Source organism: Cyprinodon variegatus, unplaced genomic scaffold, assembly GCF_000732505.1.
Source record: "Cyprinodon variegatus isolate N-32 unplaced genomic scaffold, C_variegatus-1.0 Scaffold681, whole genome shotgun sequence".
NCBI lineage: Eukaryota > Metazoa > Chordata > Actinopteri > Cyprinodontiformes > Cyprinodontidae > Cyprinodon > Cyprinodon variegatus.
In genome coordinates this window covers 112,722-138,719 of record NW_015151134.1, presented here as the reverse complement: position 1 = coordinate 138,719, position 25,998 = coordinate 112,722, and the positions used below count along the sequence as shown (strand labels likewise).

At 37.0% G+C, this 25,998-nt stretch overlaps 2 protein-coding genes and 1 long non-coding RNA gene across 4 annotated transcripts in view; 1 reads left to right on the top strand and 2 right to left on the bottom strand.

Annotated features, from left to right (window-relative positions):
• Positions 1 to 9,979, top strand: part of ankrd13a (ankyrin repeat domain 13A) — an 11,401-nt gene extending 1,422 nt beyond the window's left edge. Inside the window, exons 2-15 of one of the 2 annotated variants that reach the window (XM_015394366.1) lie at positions 1,527 to 1,662; positions 1,955 to 2,079; positions 2,172 to 2,217; positions 2,396 to 2,539; positions 2,608 to 2,797; positions 4,455 to 4,521; positions 4,633 to 4,714; positions 4,789 to 4,850; positions 4,943 to 5,073; positions 5,168 to 5,325; positions 5,397 to 5,513; positions 5,611 to 5,771; positions 5,885 to 5,949; positions 8,098 to 9,979. In XM_015394366.1, coding sequence (XP_015249852.1) covers positions 1,527 to 1,662; positions 1,955 to 2,079; positions 2,172 to 2,217; positions 2,396 to 2,539; positions 2,608 to 2,797; positions 4,455 to 4,521; positions 4,633 to 4,714; positions 4,789 to 4,850; positions 4,943 to 5,073; positions 5,168 to 5,325; positions 5,397 to 5,513; positions 5,611 to 5,771; positions 5,885 to 5,949; positions 8,098 to 8,293 — 1,680 coding nt within the window. In that variant the 3' untranslated portion in view covers positions 8,294 to 9,979. Of the gene's footprint in view, positions 1 to 1,526; positions 1,663 to 1,954; positions 2,080 to 2,171; positions 2,218 to 2,395; positions 2,540 to 2,607; positions 2,798 to 4,454; positions 4,522 to 4,632; positions 4,715 to 4,788; positions 4,851 to 4,942; positions 5,074 to 5,167; positions 5,326 to 5,396; positions 5,514 to 5,610; positions 5,772 to 5,884; positions 5,950 to 8,094 lie in introns of both variants that reach the window. The other variant, XM_015394365.1, reaches the window with a different exon arrangement.
• LOC107097273 lies at positions 8,130 to 11,755 on the bottom strand. The gene is made up of 3 exons (XR_001481831.1): positions 11,636 to 11,755; positions 11,409 to 11,539; positions 8,130 to 8,282 (listed from the first exon to the last, which is right to left on the bottom strand). It is a non-coding gene; the product is annotated as an uncharacterized LOC107097273 (long non-coding RNA).
• An 8,834-nt stretch (positions 11,756 to 20,589) lies between these two features.
• Positions 20,590 to 25,998, bottom strand: part of LOC107097251 (sodium-dependent serotonin transporter-like) — a 10,587-nt gene continuing 5,178 nt past the window's right edge. The window contains exons 7-13 of the mRNA XM_015394331.1: positions 25,620 to 25,747; positions 25,385 to 25,497; positions 23,510 to 23,641; positions 23,232 to 23,331; positions 23,032 to 23,132; positions 21,506 to 21,673; positions 20,590 to 21,421 (exon numbers count right to left, since the gene is read on the bottom strand). Coding sequence (XP_015249817.1) covers positions 21,311 to 21,421; positions 21,506 to 21,673; positions 23,032 to 23,132; positions 23,232 to 23,331; positions 23,510 to 23,641; positions 25,385 to 25,497; positions 25,620 to 25,747 — 853 coding nt within the window. The 3' untranslated portion in view covers positions 20,590 to 21,310. The remainder of the gene's footprint in view (positions 21,422 to 21,505; positions 21,674 to 23,031; positions 23,133 to 23,231; positions 23,332 to 23,509; positions 23,642 to 25,384; positions 25,498 to 25,619; positions 25,748 to 25,998) is intronic.

Sequence of the window (25,998 nt, the reverse complement as noted above, 5' to 3'; positions counted from 1 at the left end):
AAAAAAAAAAAAAAAAAAAAAAAAAAAAAAAAAAAAAAAAATGGGAACATCGCTGAATTTAAAGTTGCCCAGCTGTCAGTAAAGATGCTGAACTCACACAAGGCTGTATCCTAGCATATTTTTGGAAAGTTGAGGGGAAGGAAAAAACTGTTGTTTTATAAACATAACCACAGTTTTGCTAGGACGCCCCTTCAGTGCATTGATTTGAGTTCAAGTTGGCTCTTTAGAGCTTTAACTGGTCGGGCCACCCTTTTTGGGTATCTTGAACTAACCACGGCTAAAGATGCAGAAAGTTTACAAAGTAAATGATTCATCTTCTTTATAAGTTAAGGTCCCAACATCTGAACAAAAAAAAGTAGAGGTCTGTTGCTATATTAAAGGTGCTCTGGGAATAAAATCATTTGTAGGTGTTGGTCGTCTGTGTTTTATTGTTTACCTGTGAATAAACCTTTTAGGTGCCTATCCTAACAAGCTTTATAAAAATGCATATTTACATTTTTTCCAGGAGGACTTTGTACCTTGCTTCATAGTCAAAATTATGGCTATGTGCTTTAATGACAGTGGTGTCATTGCTCTGTATTGCTCAGTAAACTGACCGTAGCTTTATCTTCTCGTTAAAACCTTAAATGCAAAACAAAATCGAAGAACCAAAAATTGTTTTTGTTTCTTTATAGGAGTCTATAAAAAATGTAGCCCACTGATGGGGGATTTTTTCTTTGGTGTCTGTTTGTTTGGGTTATCTACAGTCTTAGAAGTGACATTAATACATTTCTAATCATCAGTTATAAAGTAGGTTTAGATTTGAGGCCAGACGGTCAGTTTGTATATTTGCATATCAAACATAAACATTAAATGAAGACTTTACATAGGAAAGAATATAGAAAGATAATTTATTTTTCATCAGTAAGAGAAATGGCAAACAAAATATTGTTGCTTGTTCTATGATGGTGTTCAAACCTGTTTAAAAAACGTAGAATATTATTGGAAGCTAATTTATTTCAGAAACTTCATCACTAAGCGGATTGCATTACAGACAAATGTTTTAAATGTTTATACTTATAACTAATGCAAACACTATATTTGAGATTACATCAGACTAATAGAGGAAAACATTTTCATTACATAAATAGAATGTATAGTGTGTTTAGTTTCCTACTTACCGTAAAGGTTGTTATCCGCCAAAGTACTTAAAGTCTGATTTACAAACCTCATCAGAAAACCTATTCCAATTTGTAGAACATGATTATCATCAATACCAACTTTTAACAGAGAGACTTTGCCTTCCTAACCAACGATTACTCATCAGTTGCAGCATGACTCATATCAAAATAAAACCAACTTGTTGCTGGTGCAGAGGGTGCAAGCCTCTGTAATTATCAGCTATTGCCTAAATTAAAGGGTGCACAACCGCAGAGGGATGTCATTTGGCCAAATGTGATCTGTTCTGATCCTGTTAAATCTTATTGGTTGCAAGCGTAATGGTTATAATGCTTGTTTTTCTCATTTTTTATTTTATTTTTTCTCAGGATGACATCGAGGCTGTTGACCCCAGGGGTCGGACACCTTTGCACCTGGCTGTGTCACTTGGACATCTGGAGTTAGTCCGAGTTCTCTTGAGACACGGTGCTTCGGTGACTAAAGAAAATGCCAAGAGTTGGACAGGTTAGCCTTCTGCATATCAGCCAGCACATGCCACCAAACACTGCAACCTTCATCCTTTCTTACACACAGGCTTTTCACACCAGTTTGTTGGTTGATCTATCTCCTAAATCTTCTCCTCAGCTGTTGTTAATGGACTTTCCTGTAGATGCATAACACACTCCCACAGTTACAGTAAAACAGCCAGCATTCACATTACTGAGGTTTTCTAATGGATAACTGCAATACATGTGGGACAGATGCTGATACTTTAACAGGCGTTGTGGTTTCCCTGAGCTGGTGTGTATTTTTGCAGTGCTGCAGGAGGCCGTCAGCACTGGAGACCCTGAGATGGTTCAGTTAGTGCTTCAGCGTAGAGACTACCTCAAAGCCTCCACTGCTCTGGGAGGAGTGCCTGAGCTGCTTTTGAAGATCAAGGAGGTTTTTCTTCATATATATATATATATATTTTTAATCAGAATGTTTGTAAGTCTGGAAACATTTAGAATGACCTCACTTTTAATCCTTCCTAGTCTCCAGATTTCTATATGGAAATGAAGTGGGAATTCACCAGCTGGAGTGAGTGGTATTTTCTTTCTTTCTTTTTTTTTCTGTTGTATGCTAGTTAGAAAGGCAGAGCAGAGGCTAGTTCTCGTGCATAAAGGCTTCAGCAGGTCATACAGGCAAAACAACATACCTGTCGGTGCTGTTTTTGTTTGGCTCAGAGTTGCATTTTTTCTCCCATTTGCTTTAACAGTCCCTCTTCTGTCCCGGATATGTCCAAGTGATGTTTGCCGCATTTGGAAAAGCGGTGCCTGCCTGCGAGTGGACGCTACCCTTCTGGGGTTCGACAATATGACCTGGATCAGAGGGCGTAGGAGTTACATCTTCAAAGGAGATGGTGGGTTTTCCTTTCTTTTAACTCCTTCATATTAAGCTGTTCTCTATATTGACTGCCTGTTTTGATAGATTCCCATGCCGAGCTGATGGAGGTCAACCATGATGATGGGGTAGTTGACACAGAACGCTTCAACATATCCCAAGAAATTGAAGACGTCACTTTAGAGTCAATGCAGCCAGCAGAACAGGAAGTTGCCAAAAGGTTGACAACCCCTATTGTCAACACCTACTTAGACACAAAGGATATAGCTTTTGAAAGGCAAGTAATTTATTTCTATTTGCTTTTTCTATAAACAAAAGATAGATCTAATGATCTTTGTTTATTTAAGTTTTATTGTCAACCCCAAATTAGGGACGTTTTTGGAAGATTAGTACTTCTCCCATGGAAATCATTCCTATTCTATGAAGCATTTAATTGTATTTTCTGTGTGTAGAAATATTTGAAGGAGTGAATGTTTTAACATCTTATTAGAGCTCATTTCTGTTATGCCAAACAAACCCACCCACAGAGCCTCATTAAGATATACATACACTTTAACCCTTTAAAGTCTAGAGTATCATATCTGATACAATCAGTTTTTGAGCCATCCGCATCACCAGTGTGATATTTTTGATCTTAAAAACCTTGACTAACACATTCTGACACATGTAATTAACAGAAAATGTATAAGGCATTATAAAGAAATGCCTAATGTATCAAAATTTATGCAAAAAAATTATCTATTTTCACTTATACAAAATGTAGGTTATGTATTTAATAGGTCAGAAAGTTAAATGACACCTCTAATAAAACTAAATAGAATTTCGTGTATTATTTCATGGTCCAGGCTTTAAAGGGTTAAATTCGCCGCATCTGTCCTATTTCGACCACAAACATCTGTGTACTTTATTAGTGTTTGAGGTGATAACCCAACAGGGTGTACTGCATAATTGTGAGAAGGAGGCTTTATGATAACTGGTTTTAAAACTATTTTTCTGAAAATTAATATGAAAAGTCTGGGGTGCATTTGTAAACCTCCTCCCAATGTCTTATGATCCATCTAGCAGGTTTTCAAGGATTTTTGTACTCCATCCATTGTTTTTCCATCATCCGAGTATTTTTCCTGTCAGTGCTAATGAAGGAAATCCCCACAGCACGATGCTTCCATCACCGTGCATCACAGTGGGGATGGTGCACAGTTAGTTTTTCTCAAGCACCTAGATTGAGGAGATTGATTTTGGTCTGAGTTGACCAGAGCATTATACTCCTCCACATGTTTGCTCTGGCTTTTAGCAAAACAGACAGCGTGTGCAAACTTTTGTTTGTTTTTGCTAATCTTTCAACAGCCTTCTTCATTCTAGCCACTCATGCATAGGGTCAGATTTGTGGTGCTTGACTATAAACTGATTCTCCCGCATTAACAGTAAAGCTCTGAAAACTTTAGTTTGAGTTACCTCGTTGCTTCTCTGACGGTTTAGGTAGAAGACCATATCTTAGTAAGGTTTATGTTGCAGCCTTGCCTCCTTTTTTAGATGATGGATTGAAAAAAGCTCTGGGAGATTTTCAGAGCTTTAAATGTTATTCTCTTTAAACTGTCTGCTGTGTTTCTTGGTCTCCATGATGCTGTTTTTTTAGTGATGTTCTTAAACATCTGATGCCTTTACAGAACGGATGGCTTTATACCTTGGTCTTTTTTTTCATTTACATATTACACAAGTCCTTAAACCAGTTGATGATGCATAATTTTGTTGCAGAATAAATATTAGAAAACTGTACAATTTTTTTATTATGCATAATAATTTGTTAGCCTTTCACATTTAAACAATTTTGCATTCAAATGTGTGGTTGTAATATGACAGTTTATTAGTGTAAAGTTGCTCTAAAATAACAAAAATTATGTCTTGTTTTCTGAAATTGGTATTATTTTTCTCAACAGATGCAAATCTGGGATTTTGGGCTGGAGAACTGACAAAACGGAAGTGGTTAATGGATTTGAAGCAAAGGTTTGCATACGTCAAAGAGTTACATTTTAAAAAGAAACTCAAAATCTGCTATCACTATTACAACCGTTTTGAATAATTCTCACATTACGTCGTGTTGGTGTTCTTTTTCAGGTTTTTAGTGTGAACAATGTAAATGTGGTCATCAGAACGAGGACAGAGCATTTAACTGATGAAGAGAAAGCCAGGATTAAAAGTAGGCCAAGAACATTTCTTTTATATATTTGTAACTCCAGATTTAAACACTGACAATAAATGTTCTATTCAAAGGTGAAAGGAATGTTTTGGAGTCTTTGCTGGGAACCGTGGAGCAGCACATAAGTGCTCAGGGGGTAAGATGTGCATTTCAAAATCGATCAGTGATCAAAGCATTTGTTTTTCCCACAGTTAATGGGTTATTTAAGACGATTGCTTCGATTTACAGAACTTGACTCTGGAGTACGCCACAGCCACCAACCCCACCGCAATCACTCCAGAGGAATATTTCAATCCCGACTTCGACCTGGGTAACAGAGACATCGGCCGTCCCATTGAACTGACTATTCGAACGCAAAAGTAAAATAAAGTTTCCGTTTTAGTTTTGTTACACCATCTCCATCAGTTATCATGCACATTTGGTGAATGCTATGTGTAATATTGATCTGAATAGGTTCAAAGGGACACTGTGGATGAGTGAGGAGCATCCTCTGTCTCTGGTGGAGCAGGTGACCCCCATCATTGACCTCATGGCTCGAACCAGTTCCCATTTTGCACGATTAAGAGACTTTGTAACCCTGAAGTTTCCCCCCGGATTTCCAGTTAAAATAGGTATAATACATGAATACAGAGTGTTCTTATTTAAAGTTTACACTTTAAAGACACCTTTCCCTTTTTCTCAGAGATTCCCCTGTTTCATGTGCTGAATGCCAGGATTACCTTTGGCAACGTGAACAAATGTTGCACCGAAGAGGAGGCAGCAGCCACGCCGTCCTCGGAAGAATGTGAAGCAGCCACCGGTAGCGGTCCATCCAGAACATTTGCCATCTTAAAAACAAAAACTTCATGTGTTTTATTCCTGAGTAATTCATTTTCTTTCTGCCTCCCCACACCCAGCTCCAACTCCATTCCAGGTCTCTCCCTCTGTGTTTGAGGTACCTCCCAACTATCTCCGGAGAGGGGGCAGCCGCCATACGCCCATATCCAACAATGACGACGAGCTTCTGCAGTATGCCATCCATCAGAGCCTCCTCGACTCTCAGAGAGGCTCAGGCCAGGTCAGAACCATTCAAATGATGCTAAAAGAAGTGCTTTGTTTTTCTTTTCAGTGCTTATTTAAAAATGGTCTGCACCCTCCTTCCTAAATGTCCCTTTTTATTTGTGTTTATAGGAGGAGAGCTGGAGTGATGCTAATGGGGGATTTCCAAATGCAATGACTGGCAGCCAGAGTGATGGGTAGGTCTGAGTCTTTAGCTCAACACATATCGTTGCAAAAGCAGAAATATAATTTTTTTTTCAAAATTAAAATCTCGAAAATGCAGCACACTTTTCTATTCAGACCTCTTTACTTCGATACATATAAATAAAATCCAGTTACCCTCTAAAGGGCTCATTATGCTTGACGCATGGAAAACGATTACACGAGGAAGTAGTAAACACAGCCTTTCACAATTTTATCAAAACCTCTTCCTGGAGTTTTTCCACAATGTTTTGATAGTGAGTATATTTATAAGCTAAATCAAGGGATGTCTGTAGATGTTTACATTTGCAAACCTTCGCCAGCATGAGCTTCTGTTTGCTCACCATGTTTTCCACGTGGTTCCGTCTACATAGTTACATATTTTCCTAGTTGCTCTACCTGGAAATTCTGTCTGCACAGAGTCTGTTCGGAGGGGTATGGAAGCCCAAAATGACATAATTTGGCCATGCGGACCTTCAAGCTTAAGGCCAAATTTTTTTAGTTCTGAGATCGTATCAGAAGTTGGTTTCAATAATAAATAAAAACCATTATAAAGGAAAGAACAAAGCATATAGGTGAGGGTTTCAAGAGAATATACTAAACTTAGTACATCTTTAGCAGCGATGGAGGTCTCAAGAGCGGTCTTGATCTTTGTTGTTATTGCTCATGATTAATCAGAATCAGAAATACTTTAATAATCCCAGAGGGAAATTACTTTTGTTACACGCTCCAGTTACAGTTTTATATGATATATACACACATCCAACTATACAATATAATAAAGATAAAAATAAGAAAAAAAATGACCACAGGTAGGAATGATTTCCTGTGGCGCTTTGTGGTGCATCTGGGTAGGAGGAGTCTTCTGCTGACTATGACTATGAAATCTTACAGTGAGAATGTTTATTTTATTCTTTGATTACTGCTGCTTTACATCCATTGCTTAAAAAAAAAGCAAATATTTACCTACAATCTTGCTTTCACGGAAGACTCCTGAAGTCTCACAACTGAAATTTATTAAATCTACGTTTTGAAAGAATAAGCATTTTGATGAAAGGAGAAGAAAAAAAAGACGGAGCAACATGTCCAGCTATAGAATGAAGCGGTGAGACATCTAGTTGTACTTTGCATTTACAGCAGACACGCAAGGAGAATGAGTATCTGATTTACTTCAACGTTCAGGCAAAGGTGACAATGTGTTGTTATTTAACATGGTAGGAGGGATTCAGCACATTCACTAACAAAATGAATCAAAAGACATGCACAACACCCAATTTAAACACTAAGCAGTTGAATGAAAATAAAAATAGTCAAATAGAAGTGTAAAAACTCTCCAATGGTATTGCAACACTGTTCTATTAATTAAAACCTAAACTCCCTTCTTTCCAATGGTCTCGTTATCAGTAGGGGTTTCTGGTGGGGGTGACATTCGCAGTTGTTGAACCAGCCGAGGTTAAACGTTTTTATTGGGTGAGGAAATGAATGGAATTGTGCAATTCTCAGACCGCCATTAAATTTTTTTAAAATCTCGTACTCCCTCTAGTGACAGCACGTGCACCTCTGCGCCACACCTTGGGAATCTCTGCTGTCATGTAGAAACATAAGAACTTCTTTTAAAATTCACTTTTTAACACACAAAACATATTTTTAAATCTGACAAAGATTTACTACTCTTACTGTTTTTCTAAAATTCATCTTATTTTGCAATGTAAACAAATGAATTAAGTTTATCGAATGTGTATATCTGTGGCTTCATTTATTAACTTTAATATCAGTTTATGAAATACAGATGTATTTTTGGTAGATACATTAGACATTGTTCCATTAATTTAGCCTTTCTTTGCCCTACAAAAAATTATTTCCTGAGATATTTGTCAAAATATCTTAATATTTGGTCTGTTGGATGAAAATGGTGGGAATTCCTGTTTTCTCCCAGACATGATAAGGAGAACATCATAAAAAGTGGGTTCGTTTGGATGATTTGAACTTTTAAGCCCACAAGCAGTTAGCTATAAACCTGTTTAGATGAAGGCTTTTGTGGAAAACGGGAAAAGGTCAGGGGGATCTCCTTTTTCTCAGCCAGTTGGTTGTAAATAGGTGACCTTGCAGATCTCGCTTATTTTCCTTTAATGTCATTCCAGAAGTATCCCAGAGGGGGTGCTGGTGGAGTTTGGAGACAGCGTCAGCCCGGCTAGCTCTCCCTCTGCTTCCAGCCAAGACTCAGAGCTCCGCCTGGCCATGGAGCTCTCTGCTCGAGCTCAAGAAGAGGAGGAGAAGATGAGGCAACAGGAGGAAGAGGAGCTGGAACGGATATTGCAGCTGTCACTCACTGAGAAGTGAAAAGAAAAAAAAAAAAGAGGGAATTTTAAGCAACCACCACACCTCAGTCTTCCCTTCCTAACCTTTCTAACTCCACCTATGCAAACACAGATTTTTACATTTACTGTACAGGGCAATAAAAACTCTTCATTATTTTCCTAAACATATTTTTGATAAGAACATACACTTTCCTATATTCCTATGAGGGTATCTGCTCATATCTTACCCAATTCAGACAGCTGGAGTCATTTAAAGTTATTTTGTTCTTTTTTCTTTATTTACTGCAGCCCTCAAGTGTATTAATGTTTGGATTGGGGATGAGTCAGAGTCAGTCTCTTGAGGTAGTATCCCCAAATGGTTCAGCACTTGGATGTTAAAGTATCTGTCATTTGTCTGATTGTTATTATATTTTTCAACCTTGCAAGCTTAAAGCAGCAGGTTTGAGTATTATTGCAAAGTCTTCCTACAAACTCACAACTTACAGAAACCGTAGGCTCATCAAGTAAGAGCTATCTCAGGGTTCCAACTTCCTAGATATTTTTCCAACATGTTGGATTTATTTATGAGTTTCAGAACTATTTTATCCTGGTAAAATGTAACGGTGCAAAAATCGGTACTTCTCAAACATCACACCATGCTAAACAAAAAAGATGAATGGTGTGATCTTAGAGCCGTTTATGAATGCGTTTTAATGTACTTTGCGAATGTAAAGGTCTGCAGCTTGTGAAACAAAAGCATGTTGCCATGGGAGATTACTTTTTTTTTTTAAGTAACTGCATGGTGACAGATCTGTGCTGCAGTTACGCCGAAAACTTAGCTTGAGGGACTAAATAACTTATTTTTGTATCCTTTCACTGAGCAGCTTAAAAAATTGCAGTAGCAGAGACCGGTCTTATCTGTGAGACGAGGCGTCGAACTTTAACAGAAACCAATGTAGCAGTTTACTTTTTCCTGCCGTGAACAACTAAAGACGTCTAAAGAAAAGGAAGACATCACTTATTCCAGCGTGATTAGAAATGGTAGCTTCAGCATGTGCTAAGGATCGCTTTGCTCTGAAAATGCCCGAGGTGTGGTGGTGGAAGTTTCATCAAGTGCCACTAGACAAAAAAATTAACTTTTTTATAGTTTTTTTTTTTTAAACTCTGATGGAAATGCTTCACTTGTAACAGAGTAACATGACTTAACCACTATAGTTGATCTTCCTGACAGCCAACTACTTTTTAAACCTCCCCATTGTCTCTGTGGCTCCATTAGGAGCTTCAACACAACAACTAATTGTAATGCATCAAGTTGCCAAACTGGAGAGAAGTCAACTTTGTGAAGTTAGCTAAGGTTAATATAATGCAGATCTTTGTAATGCAATGTTTGAGCAAGTGTGTTGTTTTTTTATGGTAAAAAAAGACAAGAATGTCTGAAAATGTTCTAAAATAAAAGCACTTTATTTCCATGAGGACTAAACATGTTTACCCGACTTTTTATCTAAATAGCAGGAAGTTTATCTGAGCTTTATGATCAGGTTCTTTATACAATGGGCTCAGTAAACAATAGTCAATTTAAATCTAACATCTTGATCAGCAGTGGAGGTAAAGAGCTCTGCAGTAGAATTTCCTAGAACATTTCCAGATTTGATCTGCCTTCATTTACAGAATTAAACAAGGTTTGCTGAATTTGATGTTAAAAAACCAACACAAAGTGGTACATAAGCTATTAAGCAATACCTTTTTTCTTTATTAAAAATATGGATCTGTGTTCATATGCCCCTAGTTCTTATAACTAAAAAATAAATCCAGTCAAACTAAGTATCCTCAAAAGTCACCAATTGGTAACCAGTCCATTTGTGTTTAATTTAACCTCAGGAATAAACCCAGTTAATACATCAGATGTGTTTTTTTTTTTAATGTTACAGAACACAATATCAAAATAACCAATTAGCACCATAGATAAGCCAGAGGTACATCTGTTTAGAAACCTGCAAAATATTGATCAGACATGCATCTAGTTGGCTCAGTATAAACGATGTAAAAATGCAAAATGTAATAAATAAACTGGAGTAGACTTGTTTTCATAAGCTCATAACATTGAAAATCTAATGTATGAATAATAAATATCTGAATTTTTGTTTGAAAAGTCTGGTAAAGGGACAAAAAACTTTTTTTTTTTTGTTCATTTTAAAAATCTAACTTTTATTTTTTATTTTCAAAGGTAGCTTTTAACCATGAAGAATAAGAAATCTGATTGTTGTTTTAAATATTTCCCTAAATTAATCTAATAGAGAAGATTTAAAGAGAAAACAGTTTTTGTTTAAAGCATTAGATTGTAAGATTTCTTTTCAGCCATTATTTTTTGTTTCTAGGCTATAAAATGTTAAAGCTTAGATGGCGGGCATCAGAAGATCTCTCATGTTTGAACAGCAATTTGACTGTTTTTAAGCAAGGCTATAAATTTAGAACAAAAAAAGTTGCTACTAAATAAAGCCTTTCAATATGGAAGCAGCGATAGACAGCCTATAATTTTCTGTCATTTTTTTGAGCTGATGATTTGAGAGGGGAAGTATTTCTATCTTGAAGCCACAAATGGCACAGTGTTTGACAGACTCAAATGTGACAGCATACTTTAAGGTGGACGACAGTGGCGTTGGATGTAGGAGTTTGCCCTGAAATCAAAGGGTTGATGGTTCAAGCCCTGACTCTGACTTTCAGTGTTGTTGTGTCCTTGGGCAAGACACTTCACCTGCATTGTCTACTGGGCTGCTGTACACTGGCCTGGTGGTGCCAGTGTACAGCAGCCCTGCTTCTGTCAGTGAGCCCCAGGGCAGCTGTGGCTACAATGTAGCTTGCCACCATCAGTGTGTGAGTGAATTAATGTGGTGTAAAGTGCTTTGGTCAAGTCTCCAGACTTGAATAAAAGTGCTATATAAGTACATGCCATTTACCTTTTAAGGTTACATTAATACGTGTTATAAATAATGTTATAAGTAAATGTCAAGCTGCTCCTGGAGGATATTATTTTTGTACCACTCTTGAATGATGATGTAATCTTTCAGGACAACTGCTGCCAACTTTTAGTAAGCAGATTGGCCGGACTCTTGATGGTGGATCGTATTAAATGATGAGTCGCTCTGTTGGTGTCGACTCACAATGCCCTTTACGTCAAAGGATTGGCTCTGGCTTCAAATGTAGTTTCAGCGACGAGCCAAAGGTTTGTAGACACAAACAGCCATGATGATCATCAGCAGCAGCAGGACAGCGAGGACACTCCCAAGTGTTACTATGATAGAAGAAGAGATCAGCAACAAAATTTGATGCTGCACTGATGCACACAAGACAAGAGCATTAAACCCAAAGCAGAGCTCCTGTCTCTCACCTAAGTTCTGCTTCTGCAGGACCACATAAGGCCTTTCAGTCAGGCTGGAGTCATCCTGGGCGCTGATTATCTCACTTAGGCACAATATTACAGCGTGTGGGATGAGATGCAGCTTCATGTTTATCATGGATGAATGAGGAGGAGGAGGAGAGGCACTCCTTCCGCTGCATCAGGGTCCTAAAGTCACTGTTTTTTTTTTGATTATCTATTTTCCTTCTGGATATATTTCACTAATAGAAATTTACAGTTTTGTTTTTAAGGGATTTTTTAAATCTCTTTTTTAATGAAAGGCAAAAATGTGGTGAAATTTTGCTTTAACAACAAAAATAAAACTGACTGAAAAAAAGATATCAGCAAAAAATGTATATTGTGAGGAAAACATTATAGAACACTGTAATTTGACCAAGTTCTGCTGAAATAACTTCAGTTCTAATGATCTTGAAGGGATTTACTCAGCTTGTTTCACTCCTCACTTTTAGCAGTGGGAATATTTTTCCCTTTTAAAGTAATTTATAGGATACATTGATCAAATGCATTTTAGTTATTCTATATATAAATATATAATCCAGCATTTATAATCCAATGTTTCCTGTGTGTGCTTCTTTTTCCAATAAAACAATTCTGTTTAGTTTGATGGTGTTCTAACATTTGCATATACAAAGCAAATAACTGCTGCTTTAATTTTATTGTAACATGTAGACTACTTCTCCAATCTTCAATATTTACTTTCTCAGTGCACAATGTCACCTAAAGGTGACATTTTATAAATTAAAAACCAGATTTCAGGTTCTGTTTCTGCAGGGTGACATCTGGGCTCTCAGTCAGGCTGGCGTCATCCTGAGCACTGATTATCACACTGAAACCTCATTTTAAAGCCTGTGGGATGAGATGCAGATCGTGTTACAGGATGGAGGAGGAGGATGGAGGCATTTTGTCTTTTGCTCCTTTTGAGTCCCTAAGCCACAGGGCTATTGGACTACTGAGATTTATATTACTGACTTTTTTCGGAACCACTGACCAATTTTATATTTTAATTATATACATTTCTTATAAATGCAGCAATAATAGCCTTAAGAAAATAATGTTTTAAAGTATGATCTAAACAAAATTGAAAATGTTTTATTCTAAAAGAGCTATAAATATGACCTAACCAAGAAGGCTGTTTTCCTCTTATCATGAGCTTGGAGAAATAAAACATTTACACTTCTATTAGACTTGATGAGTCATTTTATGCTTGAACCTAAATAGTTACAGGTTTCATATCAACTTACCTCAGTGATTTAAATTATAGGTTGATCAAAGGTTTCGTCTCAGTCTTGAAAATAAAGCTATAGCATATTTTTCCATGCAATTATCCACTAGTATTTCATTAGTGCTTGAGGGAAATATGTTGTGTCATTCCAGGAACTTAATGACGTACTGTAATGGGACATTCTCCTGGAAACTAGGAGCCACTTTCTGTGGACAATACTATTTTTTAACCAAAGTCTATATTGAGGTGACCTATGAATGTAAATAACCAGCCAATTTCTGAAAAGTAACTGTTAAGTTGTGCAACTACCTAGTAAGTACCATTAGATTAGTCTCTACTTTCCAAGAAAGTACCTTGGCAAGCTTTGGGAAAGTAACAAATTGTAGGAAATTATCTGTTAACCTCTAAGCCTGGGATAAGGAACTAATTATTATGTAAAGGATTCATTTAAGTACCTCATAGATTCCCAAAAAAGCTCAAGAGAAGTGTTAGATATATATTCTAATTACATAAGGCAGGGGTACACTAAGAGGTCATGTTTGATATTTATTCATTTGAGAATCATTTTAATAGAAAGTTACAATGTTTAGTGTTCCAGAGGTAAAAGTAGAATATGCAAATGAAATGTTCAAACCTTTTCACTGCAGTAAACTTTCAGTCACTGCAAACCTGAATCAAAGATTGTCAAATTCTACTTATATGTGTACAGAAAATAAGAAACATGATAAATATATTTATAAATTTTTACTGACAACTTCACAATGACATGAAATAAAACCATAAAAAATACCATGTGGCATCTTTTATTACTGTTAAGATCAGATAGAAGTAAAGAATGATGGATAACACAAGAATTAGCTATTATGTTTGATTTTAAGTTTCTTCTTATGCTGATTGACCCATCTTATTGTCATCTTACTCCTGTTGATTTACTATGTGCAAAACTAAAAGCCATACAACAAACTCATCATCCAACAAAACCCATGTCTGAGTGGGCAGAGATGTTACAGCGTATCCATTACTCCACAACTGAATAACTATTCTAAGAAATTTGGTTAAAATCAATAAAAAAAATATCAAAGTGTATACAGAGGGAAAGAAAAGTACAAGGAATGTTGGGTGTGATTAGTTGATCTTCAAAATTACTAATATTAAGTGACTGTAGTGTAGTGGAAAGGCTGATTGCATTTTACCCATCAAGATCTTTCAAAACTTCAAGTGTTTTGGGTTCATTAAGCAGCAGGTGGATTTTTTTTTCTGCAGAAAGATTTCAGACATTTGAAGAACACACAGCTACGTCTGTTTTAGTCCGAAGCAGTTTTAAGATGTGGAAAAATTGAATACTGCCACCCCTTATTCGTGGCATGTAAGATTAACTTTTCCAAGGAGAATTCTTCAGAGAAACTTTCTAAAGAGGAAAGCTTTATATCCTGATCTTCTGATGATTTGTGTCACATTTTAACCATCATCAAGTTCAAAAGATGCCAGTGATGCATTTTCTGCACTGGGAGTAACGGATAAAAACATGACACAGCTGACAGAACAAACCAAAAAAGAAGAGAGATAAAAATACCAGATTGGCTAATTAGTGTTATAAAATGCCACCAGCAAACAGATAAGGTTTGACTGAGAGGCTTTGTAAAGACTCAAAATTCACAAGGTTGGCCTTGTTTTCTCACAACCTCAGCGATCCTTTCTGGCATGCTAGATATAAACTTCTGAACCAAATCCCGGTTTATAGTGAACCATTCTTGTCTTATCAGAGCCTGCAGCTGATCACAGTTTGTTGGCTTCTGCTTGTCCACTTGCTTTTTGAGGAACGACCACAGGTTCTGCATGGGATTGAGGTCCGGAGAGTTTTCTGGCCACAGGTCCAGAACTTCCACCTCATGATCTTTGAGCCACTTGGTTACAGCTTCTGCCTTGTGGCATGGAGCCCCATCATGCTGGAAAAAATATTTGTCATCGTCAAACTGCTCGTGGATTGTCGGAAGAAGGTGCTCCTGGAGGACATTTTGATACCACTCTTCATTCATAGAGGTGTCTCTGGTCAGAAGTGTGAGGGAGCCCACGCCCTTGGATGAAAAGCAGCCCCAGACACGCACCATATCTGGATCCGCCACACAGCTCTTCTGACAGGCCTCGCCCTTTCTTCTTACCAATTCTTTTCCAGATGTAAACAATTGGAAGGTGGACACCTCAGAGAAGATTACTTTGCACCAATCTTCTGCGGTCCAGTCAACATATTTCCTGCAGAACTGAAGTCTGCCCTGGATGTTCTCCTCTGACAAGGGCAGCTTCTTTACCGCCCGTTTCCGTCTCCCTCCGTAAGCAGATGCTCGGACTCCGACCTGCTGCAATTCTTTCGCCAGCTCTGCGCCCAGACTGCCACCACTGCTCTTGCTGGATAGTTTTGGGCGTTCAACACAATGTAAAACCCGCTTAACCGTGGACAGAGACACTTGCATTCCAGCAGTTTCCAGTTCCTGCCAGATTTGAACTTTGGTGGTTCCTGGGTTGTCTTTGAACATCTTAACTAGTTTTAGTTCATCTGAGTGCGAGAGCTTTGGCCTTCTCCCAGACCGAGGCAAAGTGCTGACGCACCCAAATAAATCATACTTGCGTATAATCGACTGAACCGATGATTTTGGAATCTGCAGCTCTTTAGAAATGGCTCCGAGAGATTTTCCTGACTTGTGTAGATCAACAATTCTCTTTCTCACATCTTCACTGAGCTCCTTGGATTTCCCCATGGCTTTAAAAATAGATGTTCTAGTGAGGGCTGTGGAAAAAAAGGGATCCTTTTATGATGGCTGAAAGAAGCTGTATTAATAAAACCATTAAAGTAACATTTTTGCAGTTGATAAGAGAATGCAAACTTCTGATTGCAGCTGGAAGCTAGAGGCCAGGTTCCCTGCAGCTGGCTGAGGCCCAGATGTGCTGCCCTCAGCAGGCGTTTCAACACGTTGCAAAAGGGACTTTGCACACGAAGAACCACAAGCTGCTGAGGTGCAAATGCTTCAGCGACGAGCCAGAGGTTTGTAGACACAGACAGCCATGATGATCATGAGCAGCAGCAGGACAGCCAGGACACTCCCCAGCGTTACTGTGGAGGAGCAGAAAAACACACACAGACATCAGCAACAACACTTCATAACAGAGAATAGGAAGCATTCAGCGGTGCACAGGAGATCAGAACATGGCGATGATACTGTAAAAAATATAATAATAATAATATTAGTACATGTGTCAAATAAAAAAAAAAATAAAAAAAAAAAAAAAAAAAGGAACAAAAGAACAAAACAAAACAGCGGCCCCGAATGGAAGATTCCCATTCCTCATACTGGCTCCCAGTTAAACGTCACGTCTCACCAAGATTCTGCTTTTGCAGGACCTCATATGGTCTTTCTTTCAGGTCGAAGTCCTCCTGAGCGCTGATTACCAGGCTAAAACAAAATATTACAGCCTGTGGGATGAGATGAAGGATCATGTTACAGGATGGAGGAGGAAGGAGGAGGAGGGTGGGAAGCGTTTCTCCTTCTTCTTCTTCGGCTGCTTCAGGGTCCTAAACATAAAGCTACTGACTACCGGCGGAGCAGTGGCGCCACCAAGGGGAGACTGGAAGGAAATGTCAGCTCCCAGTAAAAACTTAATGTTGGTCATGGTCTTTTAAAGAGAAAAAGTGGTTAAATTACTCCAATAAAATAAATCTACCAGCAGGTTGTCATCATTACATTTATTATTTTGACCAGAATGTTCTAATATAACTATAAATCAGACCCATATATTATAGAGAAATGGTGGTCTAGTGGTTAGGTGCATTGTGCTTGGAATCCTGAGGTTCTTTTTTCATGCCCCACTCCCACAGACTGCCACTCTGGGTCCCTGAGCAGGGGCGTCAGCTGACCCAATGCTATATAGGGGCACAATATGGCAAAAAATAAATAAAAAAAAAATTAAAAAAAATTGGCAATTATTTATTTTAAAAAAAAGCATGGGCACAGATAATTAATGCAAACAAGTGAGCAAATATTTTATGAATAAATAAATTGTACAATCAGATTATTTTCTGCATCATTAAATATCTACCTGAACCAAACTGAATTGAATTGGCCCACTTATGAACCTAACTGTATATCTCTAATCCACTACTGATGAAGGCGCAGTTTATCTTCATTAAATATCTGCCTGCAAACATGAACTTGAAAACTGAAAACTTGAAATGTGGAACTGTAAAAGGAAAAAAAAAAAAAAAAACACCTCTACATACATACAGGTCTGTGTTTATCATTTCTATTTGGGCCCATCCTATGATGGTGTGATGGTGATAATCCTAAGGTGTGTATCATGGCCAGAAAGATGGGAGAGCTGAATGTTCTTTTTTTTTTTTTTACAGTAAATGGTTGCATCTCGGCTTCATTTTTGCAAAGCTGTCAATCAATTGTGACTGGCTTAATTTGGAGAGTTCTCCTCGTGAGAGTGTGCCCAAGGAGTACCCAGGCATTGCAGATCCACCACGGGGCACGTGCCCCTGTGAAAAGGGTCTGCTGACGCCGATGTCCCTGAGCAAAGACACTTAAACCCAAACTGCTCCCCGGGCACCGCACAATGGCAGCCCACTGCTCACCAAAGAAATGGGTGAAATGCAGACAGTGAATTATATAGTTTAGGTAATTGGGGAGGGGGGCTGACTTGGTGACACAGTCGATGGATGCAGACAGACACACAAAAAATATGTCAGAGGAATTATTCACCTAAAATTAAACACCTTATCAAATGGAAATGGCTAAGCAGGCCTACATCCAAAGGTATTCATCTTTTATGGACCTTTTTTAATCTCTGCAGACCCTTTGGATGGTAAATATGACCACAAAATCCAGGAAATGTTATTAGGAAGTCTCAGGCCATCATTCATTAAACTTGGCCATGGCAAACAACATCAATGAGTAGAGAATATAGATTCAATAGAAATATGAGGCATCTTTTTTATGATAAGGCACATAATATTATTTTGGCCTTTATGATAATGACATTTTGTGGATGTGTGTTTTGGTACAAAAAGGTGTCACTCACAATCTTTCATGTAATTTTTTCCCTGAGATAACTATGATCAAACCTTTATAACTCTTGAATAACATTTTTTAGTTTGTAACTATAATCAACTGGCCTCACATATAGTATAAATAAGATAAAGAAAAAGGACTCGAGAAAGATTTAGTTATCAGTTATTCCTATAGATCACATAATGTACAGATGTGAGATGAACTGTTTCCTTCAAAGTTCTTTGAACTGTGACAGAAAGTAAATTTTAATGTTTCTGATAATTATAAATAAATGTTCATGTTTTTTCTTTAATTTAGAAAAATATTACAGAACAATGAAAAACATACAGACAGGTCAAACTTTTTGGGGTACCCAATACATCATCTCTCCTCCTGTCGGATGGATATAGGTTTTTTTCAAATTTTTTCTTCTAGCTTTCAAGACATAATGAATATTACGAAATGTCAGCCACGCTGGACAGAGTGCTTTAAATAATGTCACTGCAACAAGAAAGCATGCAGAAAGACAGAGGCCATCACTTAATTGGATGTATTAAGAGACACACACATATCCTTCTAATTAGTATCAGCTTTGGCTTGATTAACCAAGGAGGTGTATCTAATTGGGTTAATAGGGTAAACAGAAAAATGCACCTACAGCAATTTTAAAAAGTACTGTGAGTATTGCTCTGTTTATTAATCTCCATGCTCGCTCAGCAGGAGCGAATGACGACGATAATGTCATGATGCAATTAGCTGTGTTTTCCTTTACATCGACTTTAGACAGAAAACCTTTAACCAAACCTCTCTGATCTGATAAAGTGTCCTGCATGATTAACCATTTCTATATATAGCATCTTCTCCACGATAAAATATGATCACACACCGTGTGCATCTGAGAGTCTAATTTACTGTATAAATAAAGGATAACAGAAATTAAACCAAATCTTTAATTTATTTAGATTAAAAAGCAACAATTTTGATAGTTTACAATCTATATCTGCTAAAATGTCTAATTTTAATAACCAATAATTGTGGTATTTCCTGTTGATGCCCTTGCAGTATATTGTACCATATTTCTTTTAGAGCTAAGTGTTAGAAAATGTTTTTTTCCCTTGTAATTCCATAGATGAGTGTATCAGTCTGAAAAATTGGCGGTGTATTTCAGTCTCTTTCATGTATCCACTGCGCCTGCTTGGTCTCCACTTCAATAGCGTCTCTCACACCAAAGGGCTTTAATCTACTCACCATCCTTGAGACAGCAGCGGCTCAGTGGGCCTGAACTTTATGTTTGGACCCATAATTATCCATATAATCCCATTAGATAATGGGATTAAAGTAAATTCTAAGGATTAATATCTTAACTGGAAGGTCTGTTTGCGTTCTATTTCTTTATCCAAATATATTTTAACTGGGTAAACTGACATCACAGAGACTTAACAGGCTTTTTGTAGATTTTTAGCTGGAAGTTTCTCTCACAATCATTCAGAGTACAGTCATGGCTTGCATAAAAAAACAAAACAAATACAAAAAAGACACCGATAGCTGGCTACAGCAGTACTGCTGTAGATTTTTCTTGGTTAACATCATCTGAAACATGAAACTGATAGAAGGAACAGCACAGATGAAACCAGGTATTATAATTACTTTATAGACAATTTGCAGAAATCATGCCAGGGAGGACACAACAATCATCACACAAGTCTCTGAATCAACCATTTAAAGTATAACTTCTGACTAAAACATAATACATCTGATGATACACATCTGAACAGTCTTTAGAATAAAAACCTCAATGGAGAGGCACAGCATCAGTACCACCTTTACTGTGTGCACATGTTTAGCTTAAGGCAAAACAGTCCAACCAGAGTCAAAGGACACTATAGGTATTCTTTTTTATTATGTTTATAGGAATTATTGACTTAAGAGTTTGAGAAAATAGACAATTATTCAGCGATATAATGAAAGAAAGATGTCTGCTTTTAATGTAAGAGAATGTATATTATTTATTTTTTGTATTGTTCATTTATATCTTGTAGGATCTAAATATTAACTTTTTTTTAGGTAAAAGTTATCAGATCCTAATGAAATACAACTATTTAATGAAGACTGGATACCTGTCAATGTGGTTTGGGCCTAACCACACTAAACCAAAAAATAAAAGCAATATTTTTCTCCGGAAATTAGATTTGCTATGAAAAGAATTGTTATCTTGTCCTTTGTTAGAGATACTTTGGATCAAACATAACATCTTTACATTTGACCAAAGTAGAGAAAATGCTGTAGCAGAGTCTGCCTAATGACATCAATAATAAAATGATATAATCTAAGTATTAATGTCCTTTCCAAAGCCTTATATAGGTGCATCTCAATAATTTAGCAAATATTCGAAAAGTAAATTAATTTCAATGATATACAATGTATTACAGAGTGATGTATTTCAAAGTCTTATTTCTGTTCATCTTGATAATTATGGCTTGCAGATAATAACAATAACAAAAACACTGAAAAGTAAATATCCAGCATAACTAGGGAAAAGACTGCTGACCTAACAACAGTTAGGTCAGTTTTCGTTACTTAAAATAAAACTTGTTTTTTTCTTTTTTTGGAATCTGGAGGAAGAGTAGAAAGGCGCATAATCCCACTTGCTTGAGGTTCACTGTAAAGTTTCCACATCCATTGATGAATTTAAGAGCCATGTCATCGACTGTGACCTCTCAAGTCTAAAGGTCATGCGGTTGTCCACCAGGACATTTTAGAAATTCATGTTTTGAACTACAGCCACCAGAGAAACCCAATATCCTTATCATCCTAGCAGGACAACATAAGGATATTCTCTTTGCCAGCCTGAATCCATGCAATAATTCATTCCAAATGCCCAGTATTGACAGCAGTACAGCACTAGTCAGAATGCCTGAAGTAAAATCCTTTTATTAACCTTATATAATATTCCAATTTACTGAGATACTAAACTTTAGGCTTTTTGTTTTCTGTAAACCATAGTCCTCAAAATGCAGATACATAAACAATTAAAATACATTACTCTATATGCCATAATGAATTTAATTTTTTAAATAAAACTACATAAATTAAAGTTATTAAAATGAAATACCACTTACAACAAGCTAGCATCACATGAGAAAAAAAAGCTATATTATGGAGCTGTGGACTGCGCAGGTGATACAGGTCTGAATCACACCTGGAGCAAAGATGTACCTATTGCTATGTTAGATCCTCCTGTGTAGCAGCCTTGAATTTTTCACCAATCTGCTGTGAAAATTAGCTGACATGTTCAACATCAGCACCAGGAGAACAGTCAAGATGACAGATCATGTAGGGGTTCAATCACAAATGACTTTAAAATGTGGTTCAAAGAGGAGTTCAGAAGCACACGGTGGTGCTCATGTCTTTCTGTGAGACGGTGGCCATGTTCAGGCTGTCAGGATGGATCTCTGGGATGGTCCTCTCTGGTCTCAGACACACAGCCAGTCTCTGTGAGAAACAAGGCCTTGGTCAGACGTAAAACAGGTGATATAGTAAACATGTTTGGATTGTCTTTTTTTTATATCCGCACACCTGTTTGAGAGAACCAGGGGTCCACACCAGCTTGTAGACCATGTAGATGGGGATCCACATGAAGGAAGAGAAGCCAATTATGTAACCGACCGTGATGCTCCAGTCTGGGTACTTATAGTCAAACAGCGTGAGGGGAGGTGTTTTCAGCAGAGAGCTCACTATAATATACTGAGAGGAGAAGAGAAAATGTAGACTTCCATATTAAAAATTGCATGTGCAGATAAAATAGGTGGTATAACTGAATTACTATTGGCTTCTGACCTCAGTAATCTTGCAGGTGAATACCAAACAAACATACATTAAATCTTACTGGGATTCAAGTGATATGATTTCATAAACGATTATCCTTTCTAAAGGTAAGCAGCAGAAAGTTTGGAGAACTGTATTAATATGCTCATACTTTTAGTGTCTGAGAGAATAGAGGCAGATATGGTTTGTATTATTTTTGTAAATGTACTGCAGCTTTTGAGGGTCTTTGAGAGGTGAGTGGTAAGGCTGTTACAAAGGTCCATCCATAAAATACTTTGGTTTCAGTTGTTCTTTGATGGGAAACAGATTTTTTTCTTCCAATGATTTATCCAATGATAAATAGCAGATTTTGTCTTTTTGGTGATGTGGTCTTGTGACGTTTAAATTGCAGTATACTTTTATAACCTAATTTCATGCTTTGTTTTTGCCTTTATAAACATTAAACTCAGATATGCTTTAGGCTTCTATCTCTGCGGTTTTGTACCACGGAGAAATAGTTCTGTCTTTTGTTTGTTTGATTATTGGCTGCTGGGAAAATCCCATTTCCAGTCTTAAAACTAATTCTCAGTTAGTGTGACTGGGTCATGCTAACGAATGAATGAGCTTTTCACTGTAACTCTGACTGTAGTTTTTAAGTAGAAGATTAACCACCTTAGCTTCGAGTCTTCTGAAACGTCTGTGTCAAAAATTTGTTAATGGCCGTGTTCTTTGTGGTCCAAAAATGCTTCCTATTTCACCTGCTTTAACCTTCTAATGTGTTTTCTGAGTTCATTCTACACTTTTTAAAAATGTATTAATGGGAAAATATTGAACATTCAATATTTTTAACTGTCGCCTGTGAATATTTCTTTCAGCCCACTGCAAATGCAAGTAGACAATAGGTAGAATAAAAAGAAAATAGACAAAAAAAGGTGGATTCAAAAAAAGCAGAGAACTTAGAGTAGAAAATAAAGGATCACATTTGTTTTGGTGTTAAAAAGGTTTGCTGGAGAAAATATTCAACACTAAGGGATTTAATTGAGTTTAGTGGCTTCATTTCAGCAGCCTTAAAAGGTTGTTCCAGAAAGTGTTTTGTTTTGTACTTATATCTTATCTCTCTCTCTCAGTCTCCCAAATAGACTATTTCTTTATGAATCAATTGCTTTCACATGAATGCAAGTTAACATGTTTCCATTGTGCTCTTCCAAACTATATGCCGCTGCTGCAGAAATTCAGGTTTCCCATTAGGTTATTGGTGTAGTTAAAACTAATGATGTTTTTTTTGTTTTATCTCTTACCGCCAAAAATGCAGGACTTATGGCGACCCAGCACACTCTCCAGAACAATCCTGGTGCTTGGCCAAGCATTGCCTGAATATCATTACTAAATCTTTTGATCCCTAAAAGCATAAATGACAGACGTCAGGACTGTATCTCTTACAGCATATTAACAGTAGAAGGGACAGAAAAAAAAAAAGAAAGAAAAAGTATATGTGTACCATAGAACCAAGAAACTGCAACAGCTTCAAGGAAACCCACTGCAATAATGGAGCATCCTACTCCAAACTCTTCCAGTAGCTTCACCACATAGGCCCCACCCTATAATAATATCAAAGTTATGGGTTAAAACATCAGTGAATGTTTTATACTCAACACCATCATTTGAGACACAATAATCAGAATTTAAGTTTACAAAAGATAATCTTGACTTAAATATTACAATGATGAGGAGGTAACGAGAAAAAAAAACATGCTCAGATGAGCAAATCAAACTCACATTTGTAAGGGTGCTTAGAGAGCCCAAAAAACAGACGAACACCAAGCCTAGAACAAAAAGCTCACGTCTGTGAGAGAAGTACTCTGGATATTCATCCAGCACAGCGGTGATGATTGCCTCCAGCCCTCCAAACTAAAAATAACACAAACATTACTATTAGATCACCCATACATTAAAGTGAGCTGCAAGACACCTAAGTTGAACTTAAAAAAACATTTCTAACCACTTGTTTTATTGGATTAGGTGCAATGTTTTAAAGAGCTTTTTAAAAATAAAAAATCTGAGAAGTGTGGCCCCATCACTCAAAAACCCATCAATGACATCCAGTGCTAATTTGCGTTTAGTAGTTTCTATAACAAATAATAAGTAATTTCCTCTTAGTGTGAATCCAGTTTTCTGTGAAGGTCTGCGAGTTATACCACTGAACATTAGAGAAAAGATATGTTATGTAGAAGATTGTGCAGAAGTTTGGGTTTGGTTTAGAAACAACATCACTAGTTTCATTTAAGGGGGCCCTGCTCTATGTAAAATCCAATCCAACTTTATTTATAAAGCACTTTAAAATTGTGCTACAGTGAACAACAGCAAACCCATACACAGACTTAGAGGACTTAAATTTATAAAATCAATAAAAGCTTAAATACAAATAACAAAATTAAAATAAGAACTAAAAAAAATCTGTACTAAAAATAACATCACAGGATACGTTCAGTATCTTACATAGTGTCAAAAGTTAAGGCAAATAAATTAGTTTCAAGGAGGATTTAGAATCAGACAAAGATGTTTTAATACGCAATGGGAGGTCCTTTCTTATTTTTGGAGCTTGATCCCCCCTAAACTTTTGTTTGTTTTTTAGGCACCAAATGGAGCATGTCCACCTCAGTTGCAGACCAGTGCCATTAAGAAGAGATAGTAATGGTAGAAACCAAACTGGACTGTGAAATTGCTGTTTGCCATGTTGTGCCATTTAAGGAAGGGGTCATGATCCCTGCCTCCACCCACCCAACCTAAGCAAATGGGTGATTAACAGGCCCTGATGTCTGCTGAGGAGATAATGCAGTCATTTGATTCAACTGAGGCTGGAGCAAAGACGCATCTAAAACATAAAGGACAGTGGGTTCCGAGGACAAGAGTTTGTGTTCCCTCTAATTTAGAGCACACGGAAAAGATCATTCAGTGGTGCCTCTGCTATGAAAAGAAACAATACTTGCCATCATAAAAAGGACATGATGTAGAACACCTCTGCTAAACAATACTCTTGAACAGAAAACCCCTCCATTATCCATTTGATGAAAGTTAAGATTATTTACAAGAAAGAATGTTCAAAAAGTCTGGATTCTAAATATGGAAAGCCGTTAGAAAGATTTACCCAAAGATCTATATCTTTTCTGTGGAGTAAGCATATTGACACTGTATCTAAAGTCTTTTTACAGTAGAATAGCTGGATTTATACCGACATAAAATCCCACACAGGTAGACTTAATTAATTGATTTAGTTAGGGGAGAGATGAAGGGAATTAGTGGTAAGGAATTTTCAGATGATTTATTATAAACAGATTGAAGGCTATTAATCATTCGCCTTCTGCTTTATAACTATATAGTACGGTAATTTATGTCAATTCATAATTAACATATTAATAAAAATCCTTAAAGTTTGTAGTTTAAAGAACACCCCTATTCTCTGAAGATGAGACATGCGAATTTGTTGCAAGCATTAGTAAACCTCAAAGCAGTCCAGATAGGTGGTTACCTTTTAAAAGGCACATTTAATAAACATGAGTAGAAATAGCAGTGACATGCTTCTTTTTTCAGCCCTTTGTTGTACAAACTGAGGTTTCAATTACATATTATTATGTAATGACACAGATTTCATACCGTGCTATCGAGTCCCAGTGTGATCATCATCACAAAGAAAATGATTGCAAAAAAAGTAGACCCCATCATGTTTGCAATTGCTTCCGGGTATGTGATGAACAGTAGACTTGGCCCTGAAATGCAAAATAGTAATAATGACAATAAATGTGTTTAAGGCAGAATTTACTAAATTATGAATATGCAGTGGTTACGTTTCAGTCATCTGATTTAAATGGTCATTGATGAATTTTCTGACCTTTATCTTTGGCCACATCCTCCACCTCTACTTTCCTCATCTCGGCCATGTAGCCCAGAACCGTGAAGATTACAAAGCCCGACACAAAGCTTGTCAGACAGTTCACCAAACTTGTCACAATTGCATCACTATAAAAAAAAAAAAAAAAAAAAAAAAAAAAAAAAAAAAAAAAATACACGTAAACGTAATGCGACTTACTTAGATGATGTTACTGTCTGGTTTGATTTCTTTTGGAGGTGCCTTCTGTCGAACAATTTTACAACAACCATATCCACATCTGGTGACAGCATTTATGAAAGATTTAAATGCAATATTCCACTAATGAAGAGGAATTTCTTTCTACAACTATGGTTTTATGGTTATAACAGCTTAATCTGAT